Source organism: Magnolia sinica, chromosome 13 (genome assembly GCF_029962835.1).
Source record: "Magnolia sinica isolate HGM2019 chromosome 13, MsV1, whole genome shotgun sequence".
NCBI classification, from domain to species: Eukaryota; Viridiplantae; Streptophyta; class Magnoliopsida; order Magnoliales; family Magnoliaceae; genus Magnolia; species Magnolia sinica.
In genome coordinates, this window is record NC_080585.1 from 77,651,371 (window position 1) to 77,678,758 (window position 27,388).

At 39.3% G+C, this 27,388-nt stretch overlaps 1 protein-coding gene across 1 annotated transcript in view; it reads right to left on the bottom strand.

Annotated features, from left to right (window-relative positions):
• The window catches only part of LOC131223883 (eukaryotic translation initiation factor 2 subunit beta-like), a 63,142-nt gene that overhangs the window by 32,572 nt on the left and 3,182 nt on the right, over positions 1-27,388 (bottom strand). The window contains exons 3-7 of the mRNA XM_058219423.1: positions 22,505-22,613; positions 22,312-22,367; positions 22,139-22,193; positions 21,848-21,942; positions 17,219-17,364 (exon numbers count right to left, since the gene is read on the bottom strand). Coding sequence (XP_058075406.1) covers positions 17,219-17,364; positions 21,848-21,942; positions 22,139-22,193; positions 22,312-22,367; positions 22,505-22,613 — 461 coding nt within the window. The remainder of the gene's footprint in view (positions 1-17,218; positions 17,365-21,847; positions 21,943-22,138; positions 22,194-22,311; positions 22,368-22,504; positions 22,614-27,388) is intronic.

Below are 27,388 nucleotides of genomic sequence, written 5' to 3' on the forward strand. Positions count from 1 at the left end.
GAAATGTTGAGGTTCTAGTACAGGAATTAGAAGCCGGTATGGAGGAAGTGGACTATAATAGTCTCCAACATGACCTTCAAGTGGCAGGGGGCAGTTGTTGAAGACCTGGTAATGGAGGGGCAGGCACTCGACGATGATAGAGTATAGAACAGGTGCTCTGGCAAAACACCTGACCATAAGTAGTTGGCGTGGAGAGAGTCAACTGGTCATCTTGGGTTAGGTGGGGTAGAATCGAGTGAGAAAGTGACACGTGTAAAGTCGGGGGCAAAGTCGGCTTCTCTTTGTCAGAGCCAGCTGACGTCTAGCAACTGCATGTACTATGTGTTAAATTACGAGTAGAGGGGAAGGCTCGAGAACTGAATGATGTCAACGGTATTAATTGCAGCTGTAGGGCAGAGGACACATGGCTGGTGGTGGTGGATATGGTGGATGAGGTCGTGCCACATGGTGATTCGTAGTTGAAAGAGAGATTTAAATCTCTCACATGTGTGGAAAGCTGGCATGAGTGAAATTTATTTATTTTTTACACAATGTTTTCCATATTGTTATCACATAATGCAACGCACCCTTGGGATACGAATACATATCAGTTATTGAACAGGATACATTGATTGTATTGCGTAATTTATTGTTGTTGTTGGGAAACATGAGGAAACAATGAGAAATTAGTCGAATTTTTCAATGAAACTTTAGGGAATGTTAAAAAAGACACCAACACATGCTTAGAAAAAAATAAATCATAAAAAAACAAGTGCACATAATAGGTTTCCTTTGTATAGGGTCCTAATCTATGCGTTGTCCGATTGAACTAATGCAACCATATTCAAAGTCAATTCATAAACTTTATAAATGTAAGAAGACATGTATAGAAACACAAGCATTACATTTAAAAGCAAAAGAAGAAGTAGAAAACTAGGAATACACCTATAGATTTTGAAAAAATATATATACTTTTCAACTTTTCTAATTCTTTTTAATTAATTTTTTTCCCAAAAAATCCCCAAATTACCAAGAATGTGTAAATCAAGTTATATACATGTTTGATTTCGTGTTTGGACATTAAGACTGCAACCAAATTGGGAAATTTTGGAGAAAATTTCCGATTTTTCCCCAATTTTTCTCAATCGGCCCATCTCCCCCAAATCTCGAAATCAAAGCTCCAAATCCATAATTTTCATGCAAAACACGAAGAATCATGGATTTCTTAACATTTGACATTATTTACAAAATATAAAAACGAATCAAAACAAAAAATACACACCCCTTTTAGAATCTGACCCCAAGAAGCTTCAGATCACAATTTTGGAGAAATTTTGAAGATTTTCTTCCAACAAACTAAAGTGGACTAGTCAAAATCACCTTACAACATACTAAGATTTTTAGTTATTTATTTATTCTTTTTTTTTTGGCAAAAATTTTGATTTGTGATTTTTGAGGACTTTCCAGACAAAACAACACCAATTTCCTTTTATCCCTTTCAATATCGCACTCAATATTGATATATCACACAATACATTAAGAATTTAACATGAAAAATGGATAGTAAAGCTAGGTTTTGTATCGCCCAATTGGGATAACAGATATATCGTGGGATATATCAAACATATCGCAAGATACTAAAAACACCGGTCTAACGTGCTTGAGATTTAAAAGAATATCAGACATGTAAGACAATTTTTCATTTAAACACCAATTATAATCTCTCTTTCAAAGTGGAATCACGAAGACGGGTTTTGGAGTAGTTTACGGGCTTCTCCGGGAAGATTAGAGTGGCAACCCATCGACATTCTCAAGCGGCAAGCGAGGTCAATCTTTAGAGGAAAGCCCTTTTCACTTCGAATGCGGATCGCACATATGAAATGGCAATTGTGGTCTATCAGAGGGATAGCCAAGCCTCAAGACTTTTGTCAGTTATAGGATTTAGGGGTCAACGAGGCAGCTGGGCAAGAGAAGAACGCCATGTACAAGAGCAAGCTATCCAAACAGTGGCAGCGATGATGGAATGTGTTGAAACAGATGCCGGGAGCAAGAATGATGAAAGGTTAGTACCAAAGAATTTTGCGTTATTGGATGGGGGAGGAGGAGTTTCAATAGCATGTGGAATGGCTTGGGTAAAAGATGTACCAGGCAGAGTGGGTTGCATTCTGGGGGTATCCTTTGTGAACAGAGAGGACGACCATAAAGCGCTAATTCAATTTATTTAAGATAGATGGAGATATATGGGCAATGGAGAGAATGTTCTCACAGTTGGTATTACTTCTAAAGGCGGTGTCAAGCTTTGGTTAGGTATTTACGTCGATGTATGGTCCAAATATTTCAAATCAAAGAGAAATGTTTTGGAAAGAACTACACGAGAGTCGTCACAAATGGCAATTACCGTGGTGTGTAGGTGGGGATTTCAACATGGTAAGATTTGTCTTTGAAAAATACAATGGGGGGGGTGAACCACTAGTAGTATGAAAGAATTTTTTATTTGGATTGTGAAAAATGAGTTGATAGATTTACCTATGGGAGACATAAGATTCACATGGTTAAATGGTCGAAAAGATGTTGTCAAATCAAGGTTGGATCGGTTTTTGATATGTTTAGAATGGAGAGAAATTTCTTTTAGCCCATAAAAGATGTCTTCCAAGACTGGAATGAGATCATTGCCCAATAATATTGGAGCTGGAAGAAAAAAATTGGGGCCCGTGTCCTTTCATATTTGAATTGGCATGGTTGGAGATAGACGGTTTCAAGGATTTGATAAAATTTGGTGGTTGTCCATAGTGATTCGAGGCAATGTTCGAAATATCAGTATCACGTTACGTATCGCATTCTTGGGAAACAAATATGTATCGGTTATCACACGGGATATATTGTTTGTATCGGGTAATTTATCACACTTATTGGGAAACAAGTGGAAACTTTGGTAAAATTGCTGAATTTTTCAATGAAACTGCAGGGATTGTTAAAAAAGACCTTAATGCACACTTTTAAATCATAACATCTCAACAAAGAAGTGCACATAATAGGTTCCCTTTTTATAGGGTCCTAAGCTATGCTTTATCTGATTGAACTAATGCAACTATATTCAAATTGAATGCATAACATTTTGAGTGTATGTGATGATCATTTCATCAAACACTCCTAAATACTTTGAAATTAGTCTCAATTGACAGCTGGTTGAAGGGAAATTTCGAAAAAAATAAATTAATATTTTAATGTTTTTTATTAATTTTTAATTAAAAAATTATTTTTATTTTTCAAAAATTGACAAGGACCTAACAAATCAGTAGATCAGCCCTCATACATGTTTAATTTCATGTTTGAAGTACAGGATTGCAAGCAATTTGGGAGAATTTTGGGAAACTTTGAATTTTCCCCAATTCAGACCACCTACACTCAAATTTTGAAATTAGAGTGTATGTGATAAATGATGATCATTTCATCAAATACTCCTAAATACTTGAAAATTAGTCTCAATTGGCAACTGGTTGAAGGAATATTTTGGAAAAAAAAAACATGGAAAACATGAAGAACCAATGGATATCGAAATCAAAGCTCCAATTTCATGCTTTCTTATGCAAAACATGAAAAACTGATGGATTTGTAACTGATTTAACATAATTTCAACAAAATTAAAAAAAAAAAAATTTAAAAAGATCAGAAATTGAAAATGCTCACCGGATCGAACATGTGGGATATACCAGCACTACCTGTGCATTTTATATCACATAGGTGGGATCAGTGTTTTAAATATCGACGATACCGGCTGATATATCCCACGATATATCTTGTATCCCACCTGTGCGATACAAAATGTATAGGAAGTGCCGATATATCCCAAATATTCGATCTGGTGAGCATTTTCGATTTTTGATCCATTTTTTTGTTCTAAATCACGTTAAATCAATGTCAAATGGTTACAAATCTATGATTCTTCATGTTTTCCATGAAAAATCATAGATTTGGAGCTTCGATTTCGAGATTTGGGGGAGATGGGGCAAGTGGCGGAAAATTGGAAAAAATCAAAATTTCTCAATTTCTCACGAATCAGTTGCAATCTTTGTATCCAAACACAAAATCAAACATGTAACCTGATCTAGTGATTTTTCTTTTGCTTTTGAATGAATTGCCTGTGTTTCCATACATGTCTTCTTATGTTTATAAATTATATGAATAGACTTCAAATATACTTGCATCAATTCAGTTGCACAATGCATGTATTAGGACCCCATACAAAGGAAACCCCTATCATGTGCACTTTTTTCTTTTTTGTAATGTTTTGATTTTTAAGTGTGTATTGATGTCTTTTTCAACAATCCTTGAAGTTTCCTTGAAAAATTCGACCAATTTCCAAATGTTCCCATGTTTTCCAACAACAGCGATACATTGCACGATACAACCGATATATCCCATGCGATAACCGATATGTATCCATATCCCAAGGGTGCGATACAATATGCGATAACGATATTTAAACCATTGACTGGGATACAAGATATGTTGTGGGATATATCAGCTAATATTGTCGATATTTAAAACATTGATTCAAGGTTATGCAAGCTTCTCTTTATTTCAAAAGCTATGGAGTCTTAAGGCAAAAACTATTGGTGAGGAAAGAGGTTATAGGTAATCAGGAAGCGGGAAGTAGAGCTATATGAAGTGTTACAAAAACTACAAGCATTACATATTAAAGAAGAGGGAGTGGAATTGTTAGAAGAGGAGTTGGCATGGTGGGAGGTTCACAATGTGAAATATAGTGCAATGCTAAGGGAGGATGAAACAAAATGGAGACAAAGATCTAGAGCAACTTGGCGTAAAGAAGGGGATACAAATACCAAAATTTTCCATGAAATGGCTAATACTCGAGCAAAAATTAATAAAATCAATAGTGTATAGATAGAGGTGGTGAGGGTAGACGAAAAAGAGAAGGTATGTGAAGCCATAGTGGGATTCTACAATAACCTTCTGCCAAGTGAAGATTGGGTTTGGCCAAAGCTAGACAATCTCGTTTTTTTATATGAATTCAAGGAAGCAAGCAGCAACTTTGGAAAGGTCACCTTTGATTGAGTAGATGAAAGAGGGAATTGAAGAGTTATGAAGGGACAAAGCACTACGGCCAAACAAAATTCTTATAGCTTTCTTTCAGGAATTTTTGGAATTGATCAAAAACAATTTAAGTGTGTTCATAAATGATTTTCATGACAACAAAAAGATAGCAAGTGAGTCGAGTGCTACATTTATAGCTCTGATTCCAAAAATAGGTACGGAGAGATTGTGGGATTTCATACCTATAAACTTGATTGGAAGCCCTTATAAAGAAATTATCAAAAATATTGGCTTCCATATTCCAAGCGGTCCTGTATTGCTTGGTGTGATCTCCAATTCACAAGGGGCTTTTGTGTCAGGGCGGCAGATAGTGGATAGTGCTTTGATTACTCATGCAGTTATTGATTCTTGTCACAAATGAAGGAAGAACGGAATTGTTTGTAAGCTGGATATAGAAAAGGAGTATGATCATGTGGATTGGGATTTCCTCTGTTACATGTTAAATTGTGTGGGGTGTAACCAGTAATGGAGAAGATGGATGCAAGCTTGTGTCAAGTCGACTAGGTTTTCAATGTTGGTGAATGGTTCTCCAAAAGGCCTCTTTTCAACTTCAAGTGGCTTGTCGCAAGGGGATCCACTAGCTCCATATTTATTTTTGGTTGTGATGAAGGCTTTAAGTAGAATGGTTTGCAAAGGTGTGGAAGCAGATCTCATAGAAGGCTTCAAGATCAATAAATCAGAATTTCAAGTGCCACTATTACCATATGTGGATGACATGAATATATTTTGTGATGCAAATGCAAGCAAGGTGGACAATTTGAGGAAAATTGTTGTTTGCTTTGAGGCAGTTTCTAGTCTAAAAGTGAATATAAGCAAGTGTGAAGTGTTGGGGATCCATTTATCTGAAAGTGAATTGAAGGAATATGTGTCTATATTTAGGTGTCAATTGAGTTCTTTTCCTTTGACTTACTTACATCTTCCATTATGTGTAGGAAAGCCGACTAAACACTTGTGGGAGAAGTTGGTGGGAAGATTTGAAAGAAAATTATCAAGTAGGAAAAGAAGGAACTTATCTTTAGGGGGGAAGATTGACATTGATAAAGGCGGATATGTCCAACCTTCCAATTTATTTTATGTCCTTATTCAAATGCCCACATCAGTGTTGGATCATTGGACAAAATCAGAAGGGATTTTCTTTGGCAAGCAGTGGAAGAGAAGCATAAATATCATTTAATGAAATGGGAAGAGGTATTAGCCAATTCAAGAGGGTGGTGCGGGGATTAGGAGTTTGAGGTTCATGAATTCGATGCTTCTCGGGAAATGGCTACGGCATTTTGGAGTCGAGAAAGAAAGTCTTTGGTATCAAGTCATAGTCAAGAAATACGGGTTTGAGGAAGGGAGAAGATGGATTAGAGCATCCTCTTCTTATCAATTATCAGGGGTTTGGAGAGCAATATCCGGAATGAGAGAGAAATTTAAAGAGGGGATAGGATTTTCGTTGGGGAATGAACAGGGCATTCGCTTTTGAGAGGATATTCGGTTGGGGGATGACCACTTCAAGATATTTTTTCTCGATTGGCTAGGATATCAATGGAGCCGAGATTGTTGCTCATTGTTTCTCAATAGCTGGAAATGTGGTGAGTTGGATCTCATTATGTAGAAGGAACCTGTTGGAAGAAGAAGAAGAAGAAGAGATGCTCAATTTGTTGGAATTGCTAAGGTTTTGCTAGTTATGGGAGAGGAGGATTCAATGGTGGTCGGTTAAATCCTTTTACTCGTTCATTTCAAGTGCTTCATTGGATAGACAAACTTATAGTACAACTTTTGTGTGGCATTACAAGGCTCCCCATAAAGTGATAGATTTGGCGTGGCTAGTGGGAAGGAAAATGGTGTAAACCATAGACAATCTTCAAAAGAGAAGGATGGCGCTGCTGAATGTATGTCCGATGTGCACGCAAAATGAAGAGAGAATGGCTCCAAAACATGGAAAGCAGATATAAAAGAGAAAGAGAGCCCCAAGGAGATCTAAGGATCCAACGAAGAAGAATCCCAAAGAGATATACAACTTAGGACAACAAAAATAAGAGCGGAAGAGAGCAAAACAGCCGAGGACTGCTCTCAATCCAAGATAGAGGAGATTGTCGAACTATCAATCTTAAAAATGGCAAATCACCAATCCTTGAGATCCCTTAGCAAAAAGTATGCCACTCTTTTGGAGGAAGAAGAAACATTTTGAAAGCACATTCTGTTTCATTCCTTCCATATGGCCCAAAGGGAGGCCATGACCACAAGCACCAAATTGAGGAGAAATCCCTGTAAACATTTCACCGAACCAGACAAACAGAAGACTGGGGATCGAGTTGGGCATCACGAAGTGATGATTCATCTTGAGAAGAACAGACGACCACACCTCTGTAGCAAAAGAGCAATGAAGGAAGAGGTGCTCAATGGACTCCACATTGCCCTTGCATAAGAGGCAAATATTCGGAAAAAGCAAGCCCCGACATTGAAGGTTGTTGATGGTAACGGTTCTTCCGCGAGAACGAAGCTAGATGAAAGCTGCCACCTTGGGGGGAGCCCCAGAATTCCAAATGAAAGAAGGGAATGCCTCAATTAACATAGGAATGGGGACCCTTGATGACGTTGAGGAAGGATTTGGAGGAGAAGGTTCAGCACCTCACTTTGATCAAAGCAACTTTATCCAATCTTCCCTCCTTCCTATCATTATGTCAGTCCTAAATCCATCTTGTCTACGATAGATAAATTGTGCTGAAACATTTTTTGGAAAGGTAACGGGGACAATGCCAAATTTCACCTCGATTGGTTAGAGGTTTGTAATTCACAGAAGAGGGTGCGGGCATCAGTGTTCTCTCAGACATCAACACTGCCCTTCTTGGAAAATGGATTTCGCAGTTTGGTTCTGAACTTGGTATCTAGTGGAGAGAAATCATCATCTCCAAATATGAGTAGAGGAGGGGGGCTAGTTCACCAAATCTACCTCTCTTTATCGTGCCTCCAAAATTTAGAAGGCTATTGCTAATGTTGTGCCCCAACTTCGGGAATGTGTCTCTCGGGCTTGGTGATGGATCCCACATTAAATTCTGGCTCACTCATTGGATCTCATATCAATTCCCTGGCCTCTGTCTTCCCAATCCTTATCAGTGTTGCTTCAAATTTGTTGGTCTTTGTGCTTGATTGCTTCTCTTCTACAGGTTTTGGTGTGTGGTGCTCGCCGTGCAGAAGAGGACTGTCCGACCTTGAGACAAATGCTTTTCTCAATCTTGTTAAGCTTCTTCAAGGAATCCAGCCTTCTCAAGGATCAGAAGACTGCCTCCGCTGGACCCCTAGCCCGAGGAGAGCTTGTGTTCCATTCTCTCTATAACTACATCCCACGGGTGTTTCACAAGTTTACCAATACAAAAGAGAAGACCCAAATATTTAGAGGGAAAAGAGCCAGCTTTACATCCAAAAGATTTGGTGAAGCTCGTAAGAGAGGAGTCCGAGATGTTGATACCCAACAGTTCACTTTTGGCGAGGTTAATTTTCAAACCTGAAATGGCCTTAAAGCAATAGACCAGCTTCCCTAAATTGGAAATTCCAGAGGGGAAGGCTCATAAAAGATTAAGGAGCCATCTGCAAATTGAATATGTGACACTGAGGTACTAGTGGTTGCCACTTTGAACCCTCTAAACAGGCCTATAGACTCCCCTCTTATTAGCATGTGGTTGAGACCATTGTTTGAATTATCTCTGATATTATTGAAATATCTCCAATATTATCGTTATCTCTAGCTTGGCGATACCGATAACACTGGTAGAGATATCGATAACACCGGTAGCATTAGAAATTCCAAGCATCAGCAATGTATCGTCAAGTATCGCCAACATATCGATGTTGTGAATATTTTCAATTGTGTAAGTTTTAGGCATCGCTTGTATTGCCAATATTTTCGACTATGTAAATTATATGTGACACTTGTATCACAAGTGTGTCAACAATATTTCAATAATAACGCCAATGTAGAGATATCACAAAGTTTTTTTATTAAAAAAATCTATTTCAATTTTTTTTATGAGCACATTGTTGTATGTAGTTTTCAATTTGTCATTGCTAATATTGATAATATCTCAATATTATCATTATTGCAACATGTGCGATATCAAGACCACAATCTTTCATTTCCTTTCCAGTTGTTGATGATTTATTGACAAAATATCCTGAGTTGTCGATATTTTGCAATATCGATGGATGTTTGGATGGAAGGTTGGATAGATAATTGGATGGTTAAATGGAATGAATGTGATGGTTAGATTGTTTCTTATGACAACACATGCTTTTAAGCCCCCATTAAATGGAAACTTATTGTGTATACATTCTTTTTGTAAAAATTTTAATCCTAAGTATGCAGATATGTGTATTTTAGCATCTCCTGAAGTTTCACTGAAAATTCTACCATTTTTTCCATGTTTTCCCATATTTCCTGTTATCAGCGATATTATCGGCGATATCGATATTGTTTCCATACCCCGGCCAACGAATCTTGTAGCAATACCGATACTTCGAATATTGGTTGAGACCATCCAAGGCTAAGACGAAAGGAAAAGGGGAAAGGGGATCACCTTGCATGAGCCCTCTTGAGCAGGGGAAGAAACCTTTAAAAGGGCCATTGATCAGAACAAATAAGAAAGCAAAGGAGAGACATGAATTAATCCAACAACGCCATTTGATCCCAAAACCAAACCTTCTAAGGATATAATCGAGATACCCCCAATCAACATGATCAAAAGCCTTTTCTATGCCTAAATATATTTCCATTTTAAGGATTTAATAGATTGGCACATGAGACATTGGGGAAATTTCGATGTGATCTAGTTTTCTCATGAGAAGTTGGGGGGCAACCACATCACTTACTCAATGAGAAATTTTGCTACTTTCATCACTGATAATGATTAGGTTGATCTTCCGCTTTGGGGGGATCAATTTACACGGTCGAATAATTAGGAGAGATTGCCATGTGCAAGCTGGACCATTTTCTCATCTCATCTGATTGGGATCAGCACTTTGGCGGTGTGGTTTGGTCGGTTCTCCCAAAGACAACATCGGATCATACACAATATGTTTGGAAGTTACCAGAATTTCAGCAGGGCCAACCCCATTTCCATTTCATAATCAGTGGGCAGACAAGGGGAGTGTATTGATATAATGTCCGAGTGCTGGAAGGATTGTGTAGTGAAGGACTGGGTCAGTTTCAAATGTCTGGAGAATCTACAATTCCTCTAGATCAAGTTGAAAGAAAGGACAAAAACTACGATTCCTCAAGATCAAGTTGAAAGAATGAACTAAGTCCAAAATTGCTGCTGGGGAGATGAGGAAGGAGGAAATCTTAAATCGTGTTGCCACAATCAATGAAGAAGAAGAAAGGCGTTCCATAAATGAAGCAAGCTAGGCTAAGAGAGAAAGCATGAAAGTGGAATTCTCATGGCTGCTAAACAGAGAGGAATCTAAGTGGAGACAAAAGTTGAGAGCGACTTAGCTAAAAGAAGGAGATGAATAGTGCTTTTTTCCATAGGATAGCCAATGGAAGAGGGATAGTTAACCACATTCATAAACTGAAGATAGGGAATTCTATTGCGGAAGAACAAAGGGAGGTAGAGCAGGAAATGGTAGAATTCTGTATCAGGTTCTATTCTAAGGAAAACTTTTCAAAACCCTAGCTAGATGGAATTTCTTTCAAGACCTTATGATGAAGACATCTGAGCAGCTTACAAGGTATACCAAAGGAGGAGGAGATCAACTCCAATTTCACTTTGGCTCGGTGACCACTACATGGGTCCAGTTGGGTCACATTGAAGAGCCCATGTGCATGATCGTGCATCTTGCATCTTCGAAGACCCTATGCTAGGAAGATACATGTGGGTTACTTATTAAGGAGTTTGGACCGTTGGATTGTGAGGACACGTCGATCGGACGGTTGGATCTTGAGGACGCTATGATCGGACGGTTGGATCATTGTGATCTTAGATCACATTGATCTTAGACATGTTTTAGATTTCTTTCTTTTATTTAGTTGATTATTCATGTTGGAATTATTTTGATATTTAGTGGAGATTAGGGGGGTTAAGAACAAATGTTATTTCGTTAAGCGTCCTTATGCGAGGATTTTCATCTAAGAGTGCCTTTTTTTTTAATAAAAAGTCCCTTTTGAGACTATAAAAGGTTGGACGTCTAGCCCTAGTCCATTATTGAACATTTATATATATATATATATATAAAAAAAAAAATAAACTCTCTTGCTTTGAGATAGAAAATCTCTTGTGAATGAAGATTGATGGTGTGATGCCAAGGTGTGCAACCTAAGTTATCCTCTTTGTTTCTCTTTGACAATGTATTTCTCTCGTCTTTCTCATTGTCTTCTCAAATCCTTCTTTTCTTCTACTTTTCTTTTGCAAGCCCCTAAATCCCTTTACTCTTTCCTTCTAAACCTAAACCCATTGCCCCAAACCCATCTTTTCTTATTCCTCACTCCACCAAACCCAACCCATCGCCATCAGCCCCTACACCTACGGACTACCTGTCCATACTAGTCAGTCCGTATGGCAATACGGACAGGGTCATACAACCGTACGGTCTGCCCCTTCTTACCATTTTTCTACCCTTTCTTTGATTCCTTTCCCTTAAACCCTAGACTAAAACTCTAGTTCTCATTCACCTATAAACCCTAGTTTTCTTAATTTTTCTAATCCCCAATCCCCAATTCCCTAAGAAACCCTAATAATACCCTATTTCTGGTAAAATCCTAAATTCCCAAATCCTTCCAAAGCCCTAATTCCTTTCAAATCCCTAACCTTACATACCCAAACCCTAAACGGAGATTATCATATCCTTAACCCAAGAAAGAACAAATCAGCCCCTTCGAATTAGACATAACATAAGCCTACACTAAAGTGGAAGTTCTACCTTCCATTGATCCTTTGAAATTCATCTTCTATATGGTTTAGTTTATTGTGGGATTGTGATTTAGCTTAAAATCTGAATTTTATTGGATTTCTTAGATTTGTGGTAGATTTGTATATTTTATGCTATGAATTGCTCTTTAATCTGTTTATAATTTCCTTGGATCATATTTAGTCTAGATCATGTGTCATGCATCACATTACCAGCTGATATGGCAGTGCATCTAGAAAGGCAATTTGAAGAAGAGGAAATGTTTAATGCGATCAAGGATTGGAGAACAATACAGCTCCAAGTCCATATGGTTTCACAACGGTTTTCTTTCGGAGGTGGAGTTTTATTAAACATAATGTTCTAGACTTCTTTTCTTGGAATTTTACACTAGGCCGAATTTGAAAAAGGGGGTGAATGCTACATTTATATCCCTCATTCCAAAAATTGATGATGTGGCTGAAATCCTGGTGGGGTGTCTTTATAAATTTTGGCTAACACCTTCTCACTTAGTATGTGGGAGGCTTTAAGTTTCATTATTTTTCCTTTCCAAGGTGCTTATTATTAAGGATAGGCAAAGTTTGGACAGCGTGTTCGTGGTTAGTGAGATTATCTATTCCAAAAGCTAAAGATAAAGAACCAGGAATTTTATGCTAAATTGATATGGTACAATCTGTCAATTGGGATTTCCTCATTGTTTATTAAGGATGGGTCATGGGTGGGGTCTTGACGAGAAGTGGATCACGTGGATAAAAGAGTATCTCCATGGTATCCTTCTCGTTTTTTGTAAACGGTGTTCCGGCTGGCTTTTTTTCACTAGCTTGAGAGGTATCAGGCAGGATGACATGTAGTCACAGCTTTTGCTTTCCATAGTTGTGGAAGGGCTGAATCACCTAATGGAAAAAGCATCGTGTCATCGGAGTATTGGACTGGTGAGTGGTTTTAGGGTTGGCAATCTAGAGAAGGTTTTTACACACCTCCAGTTTGCCGATGATACCATCATATTCTATGATGCGAGTAGGGAACTAGTGAACAATGCTAAAGTAAGTCCTGAGATGTTTCGAGGTGGTATCGGTTGCAAGTGTATCTTAAGAAAAGTGCCATAGTGGGTGTTGCAATTAGTGACAAGGTGGTGGCTGATTTAACCAGCCGAATTGGATGTAAAGCAGTTAGTCTTCAATGCTCATATTTAGGGCTCATGCTTGTAATCCTAGATCGGTGAGCTTTTGGTATCCCATAGTGGAAAGGATAGGTAAGAAGTTGGCCAATTGGAAACTGAAGATTCTGTCATTTGGGGGGAGAATTACTCTAATCAGGGCTGCCCTATCTAATCTCCTAGTCTACTTTCTTTCTCACTTCAGAATTCCACTAGCGGTGGCTTTGAAGATTGAGTGAACTCGGGAGGGATTTCTTGTGGGAAGGAATAGATGCAGGGCACAAGTTCCATTTAGTTAACTGGAAAGATGTGCAGAAACCTTTGTGTAATGGGGTGCCTTGGTATCAGTAATATTAGAGAGAAGAATTTTTACTTTTGGGTAAATAGTGGTGGAGGTTCAGAGAGGAGCGAAATGCGCTTTGGAGGAATGTCATCCAACGCAAATATGGGAAATCGAAAAATGGTCAGTTTTCGAGAGCGAGCTCTAGAATCCAAGGATCATTTCTGTGGAAGGGCATTAGCTAAATGGACCAGCTAAACAGCAACATTGGTGGGGACATTCATGGTTAAACAGGTAAGGAAATGGAAAAGGATGTGAGATTTTGCATCGGCAAAGGCGATAAAGTCCATTTTTTATGGGATGCGTGGCTGGATGATTCTCCCTTGCTGCTCTCTTTTCAGCATCTGTTCTTCCTCATTGTGTGGAAGTAGGAAAAGATTCGGGACTGCTACGAGATGATTGGTAATGCGGGGGTTTAGCATATTAGAGTTTGGAGAAATCTAGATGATGAAGAAATGGGCACATTCACGGAGCAGGCATCCGAACTCTCAGGTTCAAGATGATCGGAGGAAGATAGAAAGTTATGGAGATGGTTCCAAGTGGTGCTTACATTGTGAAATCAATGTTAATATTTTCTAGGTTGCCTGTGAGTCCAAATTTGCAGCCTCCTTGTGCCACCAAATGGAAATCTCCAGCTCCCCCTAGAGTGAAGGCTTTTGTTTGGCTAGCTGTTACTAACAAGATCCTCACATTGGACAACTTGGAGAAAAGGAATTTCCCGATCCCAAATAGGTGTGTTATGTGCATGGCTGATGAGGAATCTGTTAATTACCCTTTTATTCATTGCCAGGTGGCAAAGGAAGCATGGGATTTCTTCTTAAAGAGATTTGGAATGCTGTCAAAGTTCAATGGGGCAGCCAGTGATCTGATTCTTGAGTGGTCCAAGGGGTTGTTAAAGGTCGTAAGAAGACCCTGTGGATTCTTCTCTTTTTGGCATTCTTTTGGGGAAAATGGAAAGAGGGAAACAATAGGATTTTTGAGGATAAGTCTGCTCCTAATGTAATTTTGAAAAGAAAGATATCGGCAATGATTATTAATTGGGCCCTGACGAGGCCCGATTTCAACTGCTGCTCTTTTTTTTTGGGGGGGGGGGGGGGGGGGGGGGCGGGCTCTTGGGGAATTAGGATGGAGATTTTGATGATTCCAGCTGTTGTTTTTGTCAGTAGCTGGGCCGCTTTAGAAATTTCTGTTTTTCTGGTTTTTGGTGTTTGCTCCTTTTACTTAAGTTGGTGATGAATGGGTCACCTCCTACGCTTGGGGAAGATATATACAAGATGAAATGTAGTTATTTCCAGAGTCTGATCTTTGGAGGAATCACAATTTAAAGAGCATCTCAAGTACATTAAAGGCGAGCCATGAAGGTGTACAAATGTATTGACAGATGTCAGAATCAAATATGAGTGGCTGTATCTGGAGAGAGAGAGAGAGAGAGAGAGAGAGAGAGAGAGAGAGAAGCAAATATAAGACAAATTTTCAAGCCAAAATAAGAACAGAAGGTTTTGCAGTTTATGATCTCAATTACATTATTCATGGCGACGATGATAATGAGGATGCTGAACTAGACGAAAATACCAAAAATCTGAGAGGAGAAATGCGAGCCAGGATAAAGTCCTATAGAGAAGAGCAACATTTTAGATCAGGTCAGCCTTATAGCAGCGCAGGGACCTCATCGAGGAGTGGGTTAGGTCATAGGTGACAGAGACAACAGTCGCTGAGAAGCACCAGTTGCTAGGGATCCATTGTTCCTATGGATCCACATTTATTTAGAAAGCAATGCAAAGCCAACTGGTGATCCCTTCATCTCTAAATAAGAAAAGCCTGAGGTTTTTTTTATGAATACAAAGAAACTTCATTGAAGAGCAAATGGAGAACTAACAGCTCTAAGCAGAGCCGAAAAGGTAGGCAATGAGAAGAAGGGAAAGAAAAAAAAAAGTAGCATCCCAATACAAAATTCAAGCTTGTAGCACTTGCCACTGTATGCAAATTATCTCTGACCGCACCTTTGCCAGACTATCTGCATTCACATTAACAGAGCAGTGCATATGAGAAATGGACATTGAGATAGGGACATGAGTCAAAACCTTCCTTAATGAGGTTCACTACTTCTCAAGGACAGCACCCATGTTTGATCCACCTTAATGCACTGCTCGAGTCTCATCCAATAATAATATGAATTGGATTGAGAGTAGATATCAATCTGACCCCTTGCAACAAAGCAGCAGCTTTGGCCTAATTTGAGTCCTGGACTGACCATGGAACAGAATACTCCAGAAGGATTACACCCCTGTGCTTCCTAAGACGACCTGTAAAATCCTTGCCATCCCGAGATTTCCAAGAGAAAAACCATCGAATTTAACCTTTATGCAATCATCCAAGGTGTCGATTAGGAGTGAGTGGGTACAAGTTGAAGGTTCTAAAAGGGCAAGGGGAAGGGCCAAAAGGACTTGGGTGGAGGTAGTAAGAAAAGACCTGAAGACCATTGTCTAACTGAAGTTATGGCCCTAGATAGAGTGGAATGGGGGAAAAGGATTCGCGTAGCCACCCCAATTAGTTGGGATAGGGTTTAGATGATGAAGATGATCCAAGGGCTTTTGCCACGTCCCTGAAGGTCTCATGGGACTCCAGCTGCATCTAATAAGCTCCTCCCAATTGTATCTCATCATCTAAATACAAGTACCTATTAATGCCTTGTTTATCTTGCTCCATTCATGTGACAGCTCAAAGATTTTCCTTAAACCTGTCTACTAGGAATTTATCTTCCCCTTAAAAACTCTTCTTCTTTTTTTAATCTGGATGCACCATAGGATGCTTTGATTATCAAATTCCATAAAATTCGACCTACTTGATCCCATGCAATCGACCACCAACCAGCAAAGAGGGCTTCAACTAAGCTTGGCATTACCCAATATGTACCAAACCGCAATAAAAATTAAAAATAATAAAAATAATTTTAAAAAATAAAATAAAAATGCTGAGCATATATACAAGGCAAAGGAATAGTGGATGAACAGATGAGGATTGTCTTCTTCTGCAGCGAAACACATCAAGAATCTGTTTGGAAGGGACTGACCCCTAGTTTTTAGATAATAAGGATTTTATTTAGGCAGACAGTCCAGCAGAATGCTATCACCTTCAATGAGCCCTCACCAGACCAAAGACCAGCAGCATACCAATCTGTTCTCAACCTTGGGTCATATGAAGAAGAGGCGATTGAGCAAGATGAAAAATAACAATCTGATTCTGAGGCCCAAATCCTGCTATCCATACCAGATCGACGATTATACATAACTTCCAGATTTTTGTCTCTAATTTTCCCAACATGAAGCCCCCCGCCCTCTTTAAATTTTTGCACATCCATCCACTTTACCAGCTGAAATTTACAACCATCACCCTTGGACAGAAGCATGTTTTAAAACAACAGATGCCGCTGTTCAAATAACAAGCTTGCTTTCTCTTCAATGAGGACTTAATTAGAAACTTCAGCCATTTTCAGCTGAGTCCATAAGCCTGGAAAAGCATCCCATTGGCATGGTCAGATCAACTAGTCAGGCCACTAGGCAAATTTCCAAGCAAATGCTAAGTTTCAAAGAATCCCTGAAATGCAATGAGATAGTTATGCAAAAATTACTGTAGCAAGGATAAGATGTGTGCATAATATAGTCGAATGAAGGGAAGTGATCGTGCAAAAAGAGAAAAAAATCAACAACAGGAGAAAATGAACATAAAGAAGGGATGTGGAAAGATACGTCTTGCAAAGGTCCATGAAGTTCACAAAAACAGTCTTTTTCGTTCCTTCACGAAGAACTTGAGGTGGCCTCATCACTGTCCTGCGCCTGTCTCCAGCAAGCTCTGGATTATTCTCACGTAAGATATTGAACACCCTATCTAGAAGCTGCACAGTCATTAGGAAATTGACATTGTAATCAACCAACTCGCAGCTGCTGCATAAAATCCAATTGTATGCAGGAAACCAAGACGCATAAGATGGGAACAGTGAGAAAATATATACAGTTTGAGGTCAAAGTCAACAATCCATTGTGATCTCAGTAACATAAACTGTGACATCAAATGACAGAACATGGAAATATACATACACATAAATCAATGAATAACCGAACTTTTATTTGCAGTAAGGGTGTATTTTGGACCCTTCTATCCCTTCCAAACCAAAAGCACATATATGTGGGCAACTGATATATACTGAAAACATGCTGAGATCACGAACGCACGCACGCAGAGAGAGAGAAAAGGCAAAAAAGAAAAACATATTATGGCTTATCAAATCAATTATACTGTTTGACCGCATCTACTGCTTGGATAACGATAGCAAATCTAAAGGCCAACCCATGCAACAAACCCCAATCAATGAAAAGAGTGCATTTATTAGATAAAAGGTTGATGTGGGTAGGGCTGTCAAAAGGTTCAGGTCAGGTCTATGTATGCCCATACCCGAACATATCAGGCCCCGGGTCAAGTTGGTTCCCACTAGGTCCGAGCACCATATTTGAGGTCCTAGATCCAATCAAGTCGATCTTCGGTTCCCATCGGTTACCCATCAAATCTTACAAACTTCCTTTGGTTGCCGCAGAATGATGCTCCCAATATGGTACGGAAGTTGTTAAGTGCATGGGTTGATACTCTACCAATTTATGGAAGAGTCTTTGAATCTTCCTCTGGACAAAAAAATTAACCGTGCAAAAAAAGCTCTATGGATTGCTGGCCACTAATGTAATGCGTGTGAAATCCACTCCTTCCACCATCAGTGTGAGCTTATATTAGGATGTGAGCCTTTTTTTCCTCTTTTTTTTATTTTTTTTTGGAAAGGCAACAAATTTTATTGAGAAGCTGCATCAAGACGATGACGGAAAAAGCAAACAAAGCAAAACCAAAAACAAAAATTACAATCCCAAGAGAGCTATTAGAACACAAGCATCTTACTCCAAAAAGCTGGAAGTCCAATCAACAACCCAAGAAGCGATCCTCCAAGAAACCAAACAAATAGATTCAAATTTGTTCTCAAAGCACCAACTATTCCTTTCATGCCAAATGGCCCAAAGAATTGCCATCGCTGCCAATCTCCACACCACCTTTCCATCCTTTCCCACACCACCCTCATGCTAAGCTGCCAAAAAATCTGATATCGACCCCGGCATCACCCAATTAATGTTCGTACTTGAGATGAACCGCTGCCAAATCTTCCTCACGAAAAAACAACAAATGAAGAAATGGTCCACCATCTTGACATCACTCCTGCACATAATACATATATTGGGCAGCACCGTGGATCGCTTAATGAGATTATCCACAATAAGCAGTCTACTCCTTCCCACTAACCAAACAAAGGCATCTACCTTTTTATTATTATACCGTCTCCCTACCGCAACTGTTTTAGGCAATTTGCAACCCTTTCGTCTTGTAATTCAGCTGGCAAAGAAGTCCGCTCCTAGGTCAAAAACTTCCAAATACCTCTCATCCTAAGAAGGTTTTACATCCATTCATTCCAAATTAATCTCCTCATAAAAAGGCTAAACCCATTAATTCCTCATTCATCTCCCGTAAGAAGAGTACACCCATTAATTACTAATTAATATCCATGTAAAAGGATAGCAACCATTAATTTGTAATATGCATGGTCTTAATTATCTGGTACCCATCGAGTACCCAATACCCAACCCAATTGGACCTGATTTCCAAAAAGGTATATGGCAATTACCCCGAACTAAACCTGGTTATTAAAACGGGTCCTGAAATAGGACCCAGGCCCTTTTAAACCAGGTTAGATCCCTCAAGTACCCGCAGATCCAGATATCTGTTAACAGCCCTAGACGTGGGTTCTTCTCATCGCTCTAATGATTTATGATAACTTGCCAGCTTGCACGGACCTCATGCTGGTCACGCATTATTCACGGCCCTATGAATTTCCATAATAATACGATAGTGGCTACTGTAGTGGCGATGGGCAATGGAGATTTAGGATCCAATTCCAGTAAGCAGGCCTGAGGGATGAGAATGCTAGAGACCTTGCCTTAACAGGATTCTGGTCCTACCATCTTGCCTAGCAAGCTTGTTTGCTAGAGACCCTTTTCGAGAACGCACAATAGCGAGACTGAAATGCATGAGATTCTACCATGATTGCTTCCAAAGGTAAAAGAGGATGGATGATGTCTCTTAGGAAGTCAATTATGGAACCTTCACCAACTTACCAATGTTTGGATTTAGTTATAGAATCTAAAGGTTTAAAAATTAGCTAAAGCCAACATGGTTTATTTAGAACTTAATTACATGATCCTTCTAACCAGGTGTTGCTCCCGCTCTGAAATTTCTTATACACTTTCCTGCCGCTGCTTCCTACCTATTTGCACTTGGAAATATTTTATTACCCATAAAAAAAAAATAATAATAATAATAATAAAATAAATAAATAACATTTTGAATCAGACGCTTCCACGCTCTTGCACTCAAATCCATTGCCACTTCACTGCACACTTCATGTAAGTACAATTTGGAATGCAACTTTAGTAGGGATCGTTACAGAGGCATGGCTTTCATTAAGGTCAATGGTCAAGAGATCCCTCAAGGCAATTCTTTAAAATAATAATAATAATAATAATAATAATAATAAAATAAAAAAATTGGCTCTATTCTTGAAAAAGATGAGGACGTTGATGAGGATGTTTCCAATAGAATTACACCTAGACAGATTAAGTGGAGATGTAACTTGACTCCAGAGTGTTATGATCACAACATATCTATGAAACTTCAAGTGAAAACTATATAACGTAGATATTTGGTCCTCTACGATATATGTAGTAGAGTGTGTTTGGCAGTGCGAATGCAACATGAACAAAGATTATGCATCACAAAGACGAAGTTGTTCAGATAGGTCATAGGTGTAAGGAAAGACTAAGGGTAGAATTAAGAACAAAGCCGCGTAAAGCAGCCCCCAAGTGATCTCGATGAGAGATAAATGATGGAAGCATATTGAGATGGTTCATTCCTGTGCAACAAAAAAAACAACGATGGCTCCAATAATGAGGGGACATTGACTAGGGTTTAAGGGGTAGAAAAGAGGATGAGAGGAAAACCTATAAGGACGTGGATCATGTTGATGAGAAGGGATATGAAAGTTTGTTCGGACACCAAAGACAGGGCTTTAGATGGGATTAAACGTTTTTTTTTTTTTTTTAAAAAAAAGGACTTCTAAAGCCAACCTCAAATAACTGGGACAAGGCTAAGAAGATGATGATGACAATGACAAAGACAGACATATATTTCAGGAAATGCTAATGTCCCCCACATTTGTGATGTTATCAGCAGCATCCCCAAAGCATTTAATTGATGCATGTGATGGCAAGTCATCGATCTAGACCGTTGTTGATTCATAAAACTAGGGCCAAGCATGGTGCAAAAAAGTCACGGTGACAAGATGATCCTAACCCTTTGACGCTACACCCATCGATCTTTTTATGAGCCATAGATTGCATGGTTAGCATCATCATACCAAAGTGCTTCTTTAGAATCATAAGCAATCCATGGTGGGGTCTATTGAATAGATGTTTGGGGATGTTGATTGGATCTCTTGATTTTCCACCTTCCCAAAAAAAAAAATTTATTGGTTCTCAGCTCAATCTTAGCTGTCCATTTTTCATATTGTTGAACAGATGGTTTGGATCATCCCATTCGTGTCATTTTTGCATGAGGCTTGCCCCTAGTTGTATGAACAAATGGATAGTCTAGATCGATGATTACACATCCACATCCACATCTCAAGTAAAAGCGTTGGAGATGTTGCTAATGTCCCAATAAAGTTGGAGACATTAGCAATCCCCATGCATGCATATATTTGTGCCCTAAACAATTTTTTTAAAGATGCCCTAAACAAATTTTTGAATGCATGGATCCAGAAACAAGTGAATTAATTTCTTTTCTGATGACGAAAGTGAAAATTAAAAATAAAAATTTGTCATAACTCTGGAAACATGCCTAGAAGTTCATTGAAGTAGTAGCATTAGCTTTATTGCCACAGACCAAACAAAGTGCAGAACTAATTAACAGAAGTCTTACATTGTTTTGCCTACAGAACAGATACAATGACTTAGCCCAAAATGAGGATGTGCTCCACAGAATGCATGCACATCATGCACGGTTGTTGATATTGTATCCTATTTTCATCACCCAATATCATGAACCTTATTCTAGTGTCACGACACTAGTTCCAGTTTCAAAAGTTGGAGCAATGTGAAATTTCTCACTTGAAATTTATTGAGTCAGCTTCCAAATGAATAAGGTCTCATTTAATTGAAGCAAGTGAAGATGAAGACAAGAACCGAATATTGATAATATTTGACACCAACCAGAAACAAGAAAAACTGCACCTCTTCATACTTATAATCCCGGTCACTGCCCTCCCAAGGATATTGAGCTTGCAGGACAATGCCCTCCCCTTCTTCCTCCTCTCCTATATAGTCACCTGAACAATGTATAAAGCATCCGTTATATAATTATATTCCATATGAGGATGACAAAAACATTTCCTCAAGAGAACCACTCAAGTTCAGTAACATTGTGAATTAAATACTTATTAGCATAAGAAAAAGTTGTTCATTCTTTTCTATCAGAAATCTCCCACAGGTAAAGCAATCCCTTGAAACAATCAGACTTCATACCATCAAGGTCATCACGAGGATCCCTATTCTCTTCATTGAGGAAGTCAGTCTCCACCTGAAATTGGCAAGACAACCCAGAATTCAAATCATCCATGGATCATGGCCAAAGATGTTCTTTCAGTGAATAAGATTTCATACATGGGTGTGGTCAGGCACAATGCACGCATCATTACCAGTTTCTTCTTCTTTTTCTTCATTCCAGCAAAAGTAGATTCAATTCCATCTGCAACTGCATGAGCAAGAGACAGTATGAAAAAGTTACAATGTGTTTTATTGTGACAATATAGAAGTAAAAATAGATCAAAATGAGCTGTAATGTGAACTTCCACAAAGAAAAACTTGGTCTTTATCTGAGTCCCAACATACCCAACAAATTCTCAGTTTTTTCAGCTAGTTTATCAACAGCATCATCTGTGGAATCCTGAATCACAACCTTCTTCTTTTTCTTCTTCTTTGTAGGATCGAATGGGGCAAGCTGCAAGACATTCATGGTTATAGAATTGCTCATAAATGGAAAATTACATCAAATAGTCCACATTATTAAATGATTAGGATCATCCAACAGTAGAGGTGTACACGAACCGAGCTAGCTCGGTTCGATCGCTCGACTCGACTCGAAAAAGCTCAACTCGACTCGGTTCAAAGCTGAGTTTGAGCCGAGTCGAGCTGATTTTTTTAGCTCGAAATCATGTTCAAGCTGGCCCCAGCTCGACTCAACTCGGATCGAACCCAGCTCGAATCGAACCAGTTCGGTGACTCGGTTACTTTGATATTGATGTTGCTCACCAAGTGTTTTATGAAATGACTCAAAGAAGTGTGGCTGGTGGCAAGGAATGCATGTATATGAAACCAACACCCTTTTTTTCTTGATTTTTATGTTGCTTAGAAGGTATTTGATAAAATACATGTAAATCCATTGCTGCTATCTCAAATACAGTGAGATTTTGAAGGTGCAGTCCAGGTGTTTGTGAAAATGCTGCAATGGCGAACACGGCTCGATCTTGGCTCGAACTCGGCCCGAGCTCGCCCAAGCTGTTGACCGAACCGAGCCGAGCTGGTCAGTCAGGTTAGAGGACCGAGCCGAGCCGAGCCGAGTTCGAGCTGAGGTCAGGTAGTGGCCGAGCCGAGTCGAGCTGAGGCCAGCTCAACTCGGTTCGACTCGATGTACACCCCTGTCCAACAGGGAAGATTTCTGGGATATTTACAATTCATGATGCAACCCACTATATGAACAGTTGGGATCACCAAAAGGTGGGCCATGCATCTAGTTTGTTGGACTGACTAAATTGCTCAATCGAGCCCTGTGCATTTCCTCGTACTTTAGTGGATATAGCCAACCACTGGTTGGCATTCGAACACAGTAAGGAACAAAGTATATAACGCATGTACATAGTACAAATAATAACACAACAAGATACTTCCTAAGCCATATCCTATTATTTGTGCTAGCTATAAACAAAATTATCCCATTAATGCAACAGTATCTGCACATATTTGCAGGGGTGGCAACGGATCATGAAAGGGCTGGGTCAGGGCCAGCCTGAGTTCAGGCCCATTTGGTAAACTGGCTTGGAATTCAGGTCTGAACCTGACCTCAGCCAGAGAATACATGGTTTGGGCCAACCCATTTAAAATTGATTAGACCAGAGCCCGGCCCAACCTGTAACATCTAAATAGTAATTGTGTCAGACCCAGCCTGGCCCAAATGGACATCCAGCAATAACAACAGTAGCTGTTACAGCACCATTACTATTATCGAATACCTTCATCGACATAGAGAAAGCATATGATCATGTTGATTGGGAATTCTTCATCAACCCAACCTATTTAAATAATCTTCATCATCACTGTAGATTCATAGACTTGTCCCAGAAATATAATAAATAATAATATGAACTATCTGATCCCCTCCCCAAGCATATGTACAGAATCAATGGGCCATACATTGACATTCCTACAAGGCCCTTGGTCAAGTGGTCTAAACCATTGATCATAGGACCACAGACGGACAATGCCCCAAAAGACCTCTCCAATGGGACAATCCTACCATTATCAGTTGGCTTGGAGGCATAACATGAAGAAAAAATACTGCAGTGGCACAGATTCAATTGAAAAAAGGCCAAATATTGGATGGAGAGAATCCTATGAGTGTAAGAGATTTTTGGGCATTTTCCATCTTTATCCAGGTCCATCTCAAGGTCTAGGATCACCATTCCATGCTGCCCACTTGTAAATTCCAACATAAGAGTGATGATGATGATGATGACAACAACAACGACAACATCAACAATCATGAGATACTAAAGAAGGTAGGAGGCATGGATAGAGATAAGGTGACTTAGGCCCATATCGATTCTCCACAGCGTTTTTTAAGGATTTTTTTTAATCAATAAGTAATGTGATTCTATTTTTCTAGGATTGTTGGGATATTATTAAGGTGGATATATGAGCTTCATGAAACAATTTCAAAAGTAATCAATCCTGAACAAAGGTTTCAAAGTTACATTTGTAACCCCCATTCAAAATAATAAACAAGCATCAGAGATCAAGGATTTTAGACCAACAAGTTTGGTCGGAGATGTATACAAGATTTTAGCAAACATACTCTGTTAGGCTGAGGGAGTCTATGAGTTGGGTCATTTCCCCTTCCCAAGGGGCTTTTGTGAAACATATGCCAATTCTTGAAGGTGGCCAATCGGCTCATTTATTGGAGGATAAAAGAAGGGGAATCCAGCATTTTACATAAAGTGAACATCATGGTATTCAAAAACAGTTATGTAATGGGCATTACGTACCGATAACAGTGGGTACTGTTACACGTTACAGAGTTGTTACAGCTTTTCTTTAGTGGTCGTAACAGTCGTTACGGCTAGTATCCTAACAATAACAACAGTAGCCATTACCATGGTTTGCTGTAAAGGCCGTTACGTAAATGTAACGGTGGCAACCGTTACACGTTATGGGGTCGTAAAGGTCGTAACAGCCACTACGGAAAAAATGACCCATAAAGGCCGTTATAACCCCCATAACAGCCCATTACACCCCTTGTAAAGGCCGGAATGGTCAATTACGGGGTTGATACAGTTTTTTCAAATTTCTTCAATTAAAGAGAGAGAGAGAGAGAGAGAGAGAGAGAGATTGTAACGGCCATTATGGCCCCCATTATGGTCATTACACCCTGTATCATAAGGGTAACAGTGGTGCCTGTTATAGCCAATGTTATCGTTACGGAATACCCTAGCCGTTACAACACTATTACCGTTATAGAATACCTTCATCGACATAGAGAAAGCATACGATCATTTTGATTGGGAATTCTTGTGGTATTCTCTCCACAAGATGGTTTCATGGTATTCAGTCTATTAGTCTTATCGGAAATCCCTACAAGATCCTTGCAAAAGTGTTGGCTAACAGATTTCAGTCGGTTCTATCATTAATCATTTCGGAAAATCAAGGCGCCTTCATTGCAAACAAACAAATTTTAGACTCAGCACTTCTAGCCCATGAATGCATCAACTCAAGATATAAGGAAGGTATAAAAGGCGTGATTTGTAAGCTAGATATTGAAAAAACATATGACCACATAGATTGGAGGTTCTTAGTGTACATGATGCGAAGAATAGGTTGCGGTATCAAGTGGATTAGCTGGATTCTCGAATGTATATTGTCCGGGTCTAATTCAGTGTTGGTGAATTGCTCGCCCAAATCTTTCCAAAACAAAAAAAAAAAAAAAAAAAAAAAAAAAAAAAAAAGAAGAAGAAAGAAAGAATGGCTCGCCCAAAAGCTTTTTCAAAGCCTCTAGGAGTCTAAGACAAGGAGACCCTTTGTCCCCTTTCTTGTTTATTGTCGTAGCGGAAGCCCTAAGTGCCATGCTGGAGAAAGGTCAAGTGGCAGGTATTATATCTGGTTTCAGTGGCTCAAGAGGGACCAAAATATCCCACCTACAGTTTGCGGACAACACATTATTGTTTTGTGATGCAAAGGGGTCTAAAGATTAACGCAGGGAAGACTGAGATGCTTAGCATTGGATTATCTAAGGAAGAAGTTTCTATGTTCGCAAAAGTATTTGGATGCGGTGTTGGATCCTTTCTAACAACTTATTTGGGGCTTCCGTTATGTCTAGGGAAGCCACTGAAGCATTTATGGAACAAGGTGATTGAAACATTCCAATGGAAGTTGTCCAAATGGAAAGGGCGATTGCTATCTTTAGCTGGGCGCATTATTCTCATTAAGGCGGCTCTATCCAACCTCTCAATTTATTTCATGTCCCTATACAAGTGCCCAAAATCTGTTTTGGTTAGATTAAACAAGATGCATAGGGATTTCTTATGGCAAAGAGCTTAAGACAAATAGAGCTTCCACCTATTACAAACCCCTCCATGAAAGCAACGTGGGTATGAGAAATTTGGAATCCCTGAACATTACATTGCTCAGCAAATGGCAATGGAGATTTGACACCAAGGAAGGCCACCTATGGAGGGAAGTCATTGCCACAAGATATGGCATGGAGGAGGGGGGTTGGGAGGTCAAAAAATCCTCACATTACCATGCCTCAGGAATTTGAAGGCTATATCATGTCGATGGCTCCTCTTATCCAATCTAGCATAGTCTTTTCCCTCAGAGATGGATCTCATATTCGTTTCTAGAAGGATCCTTGGTGTAGAGATGGGCCATTGGAGGTGGAATTCCCTTCGTTAGCAAGTTTAGCCCCAGTGAAGGACATAATGGTAGCCTCTTACTTTTCAGTCGTCGAGGGGAGGGGGATTTGGTGTCCCCCTGTGTCAGAGGAAGTTATCAGATGAAGAAATCGAGGATCTTATCAAGTTATTGGAGAAGATAAAAATATATAAGCCTAAATCCATCATCAATGGACTCCTTGTGATGGAGTGCATCCTCTTCTGGCAAATTTTCCATTAAGTCTTTATACAACAAAATCTGAGCTTTGGAGCACAAGTCAAATCGAGAATTCTTTCACGCATTCTAGTTCTATGGGGCTCCCCCAAAGATAGCATCTTTCGCATGGTTCATAGGGCGAAAGTGTATTCTGACAATCGACAACCTCCAAAAGAGATCAATGATTCTTCCCAATATTTGTCTCCTTTGCATGAAAGACGCGAAATCAATAGATCATTTATTTCTGCATTGTCTATTCACTTCTCAAATGTGGCTCCACGTTTTTTTAGACATTTGGAGTTGAATGGGTGATGCCTCTCTCGGTTGACCAAATGCTCCCATTATGGCACAGAATCC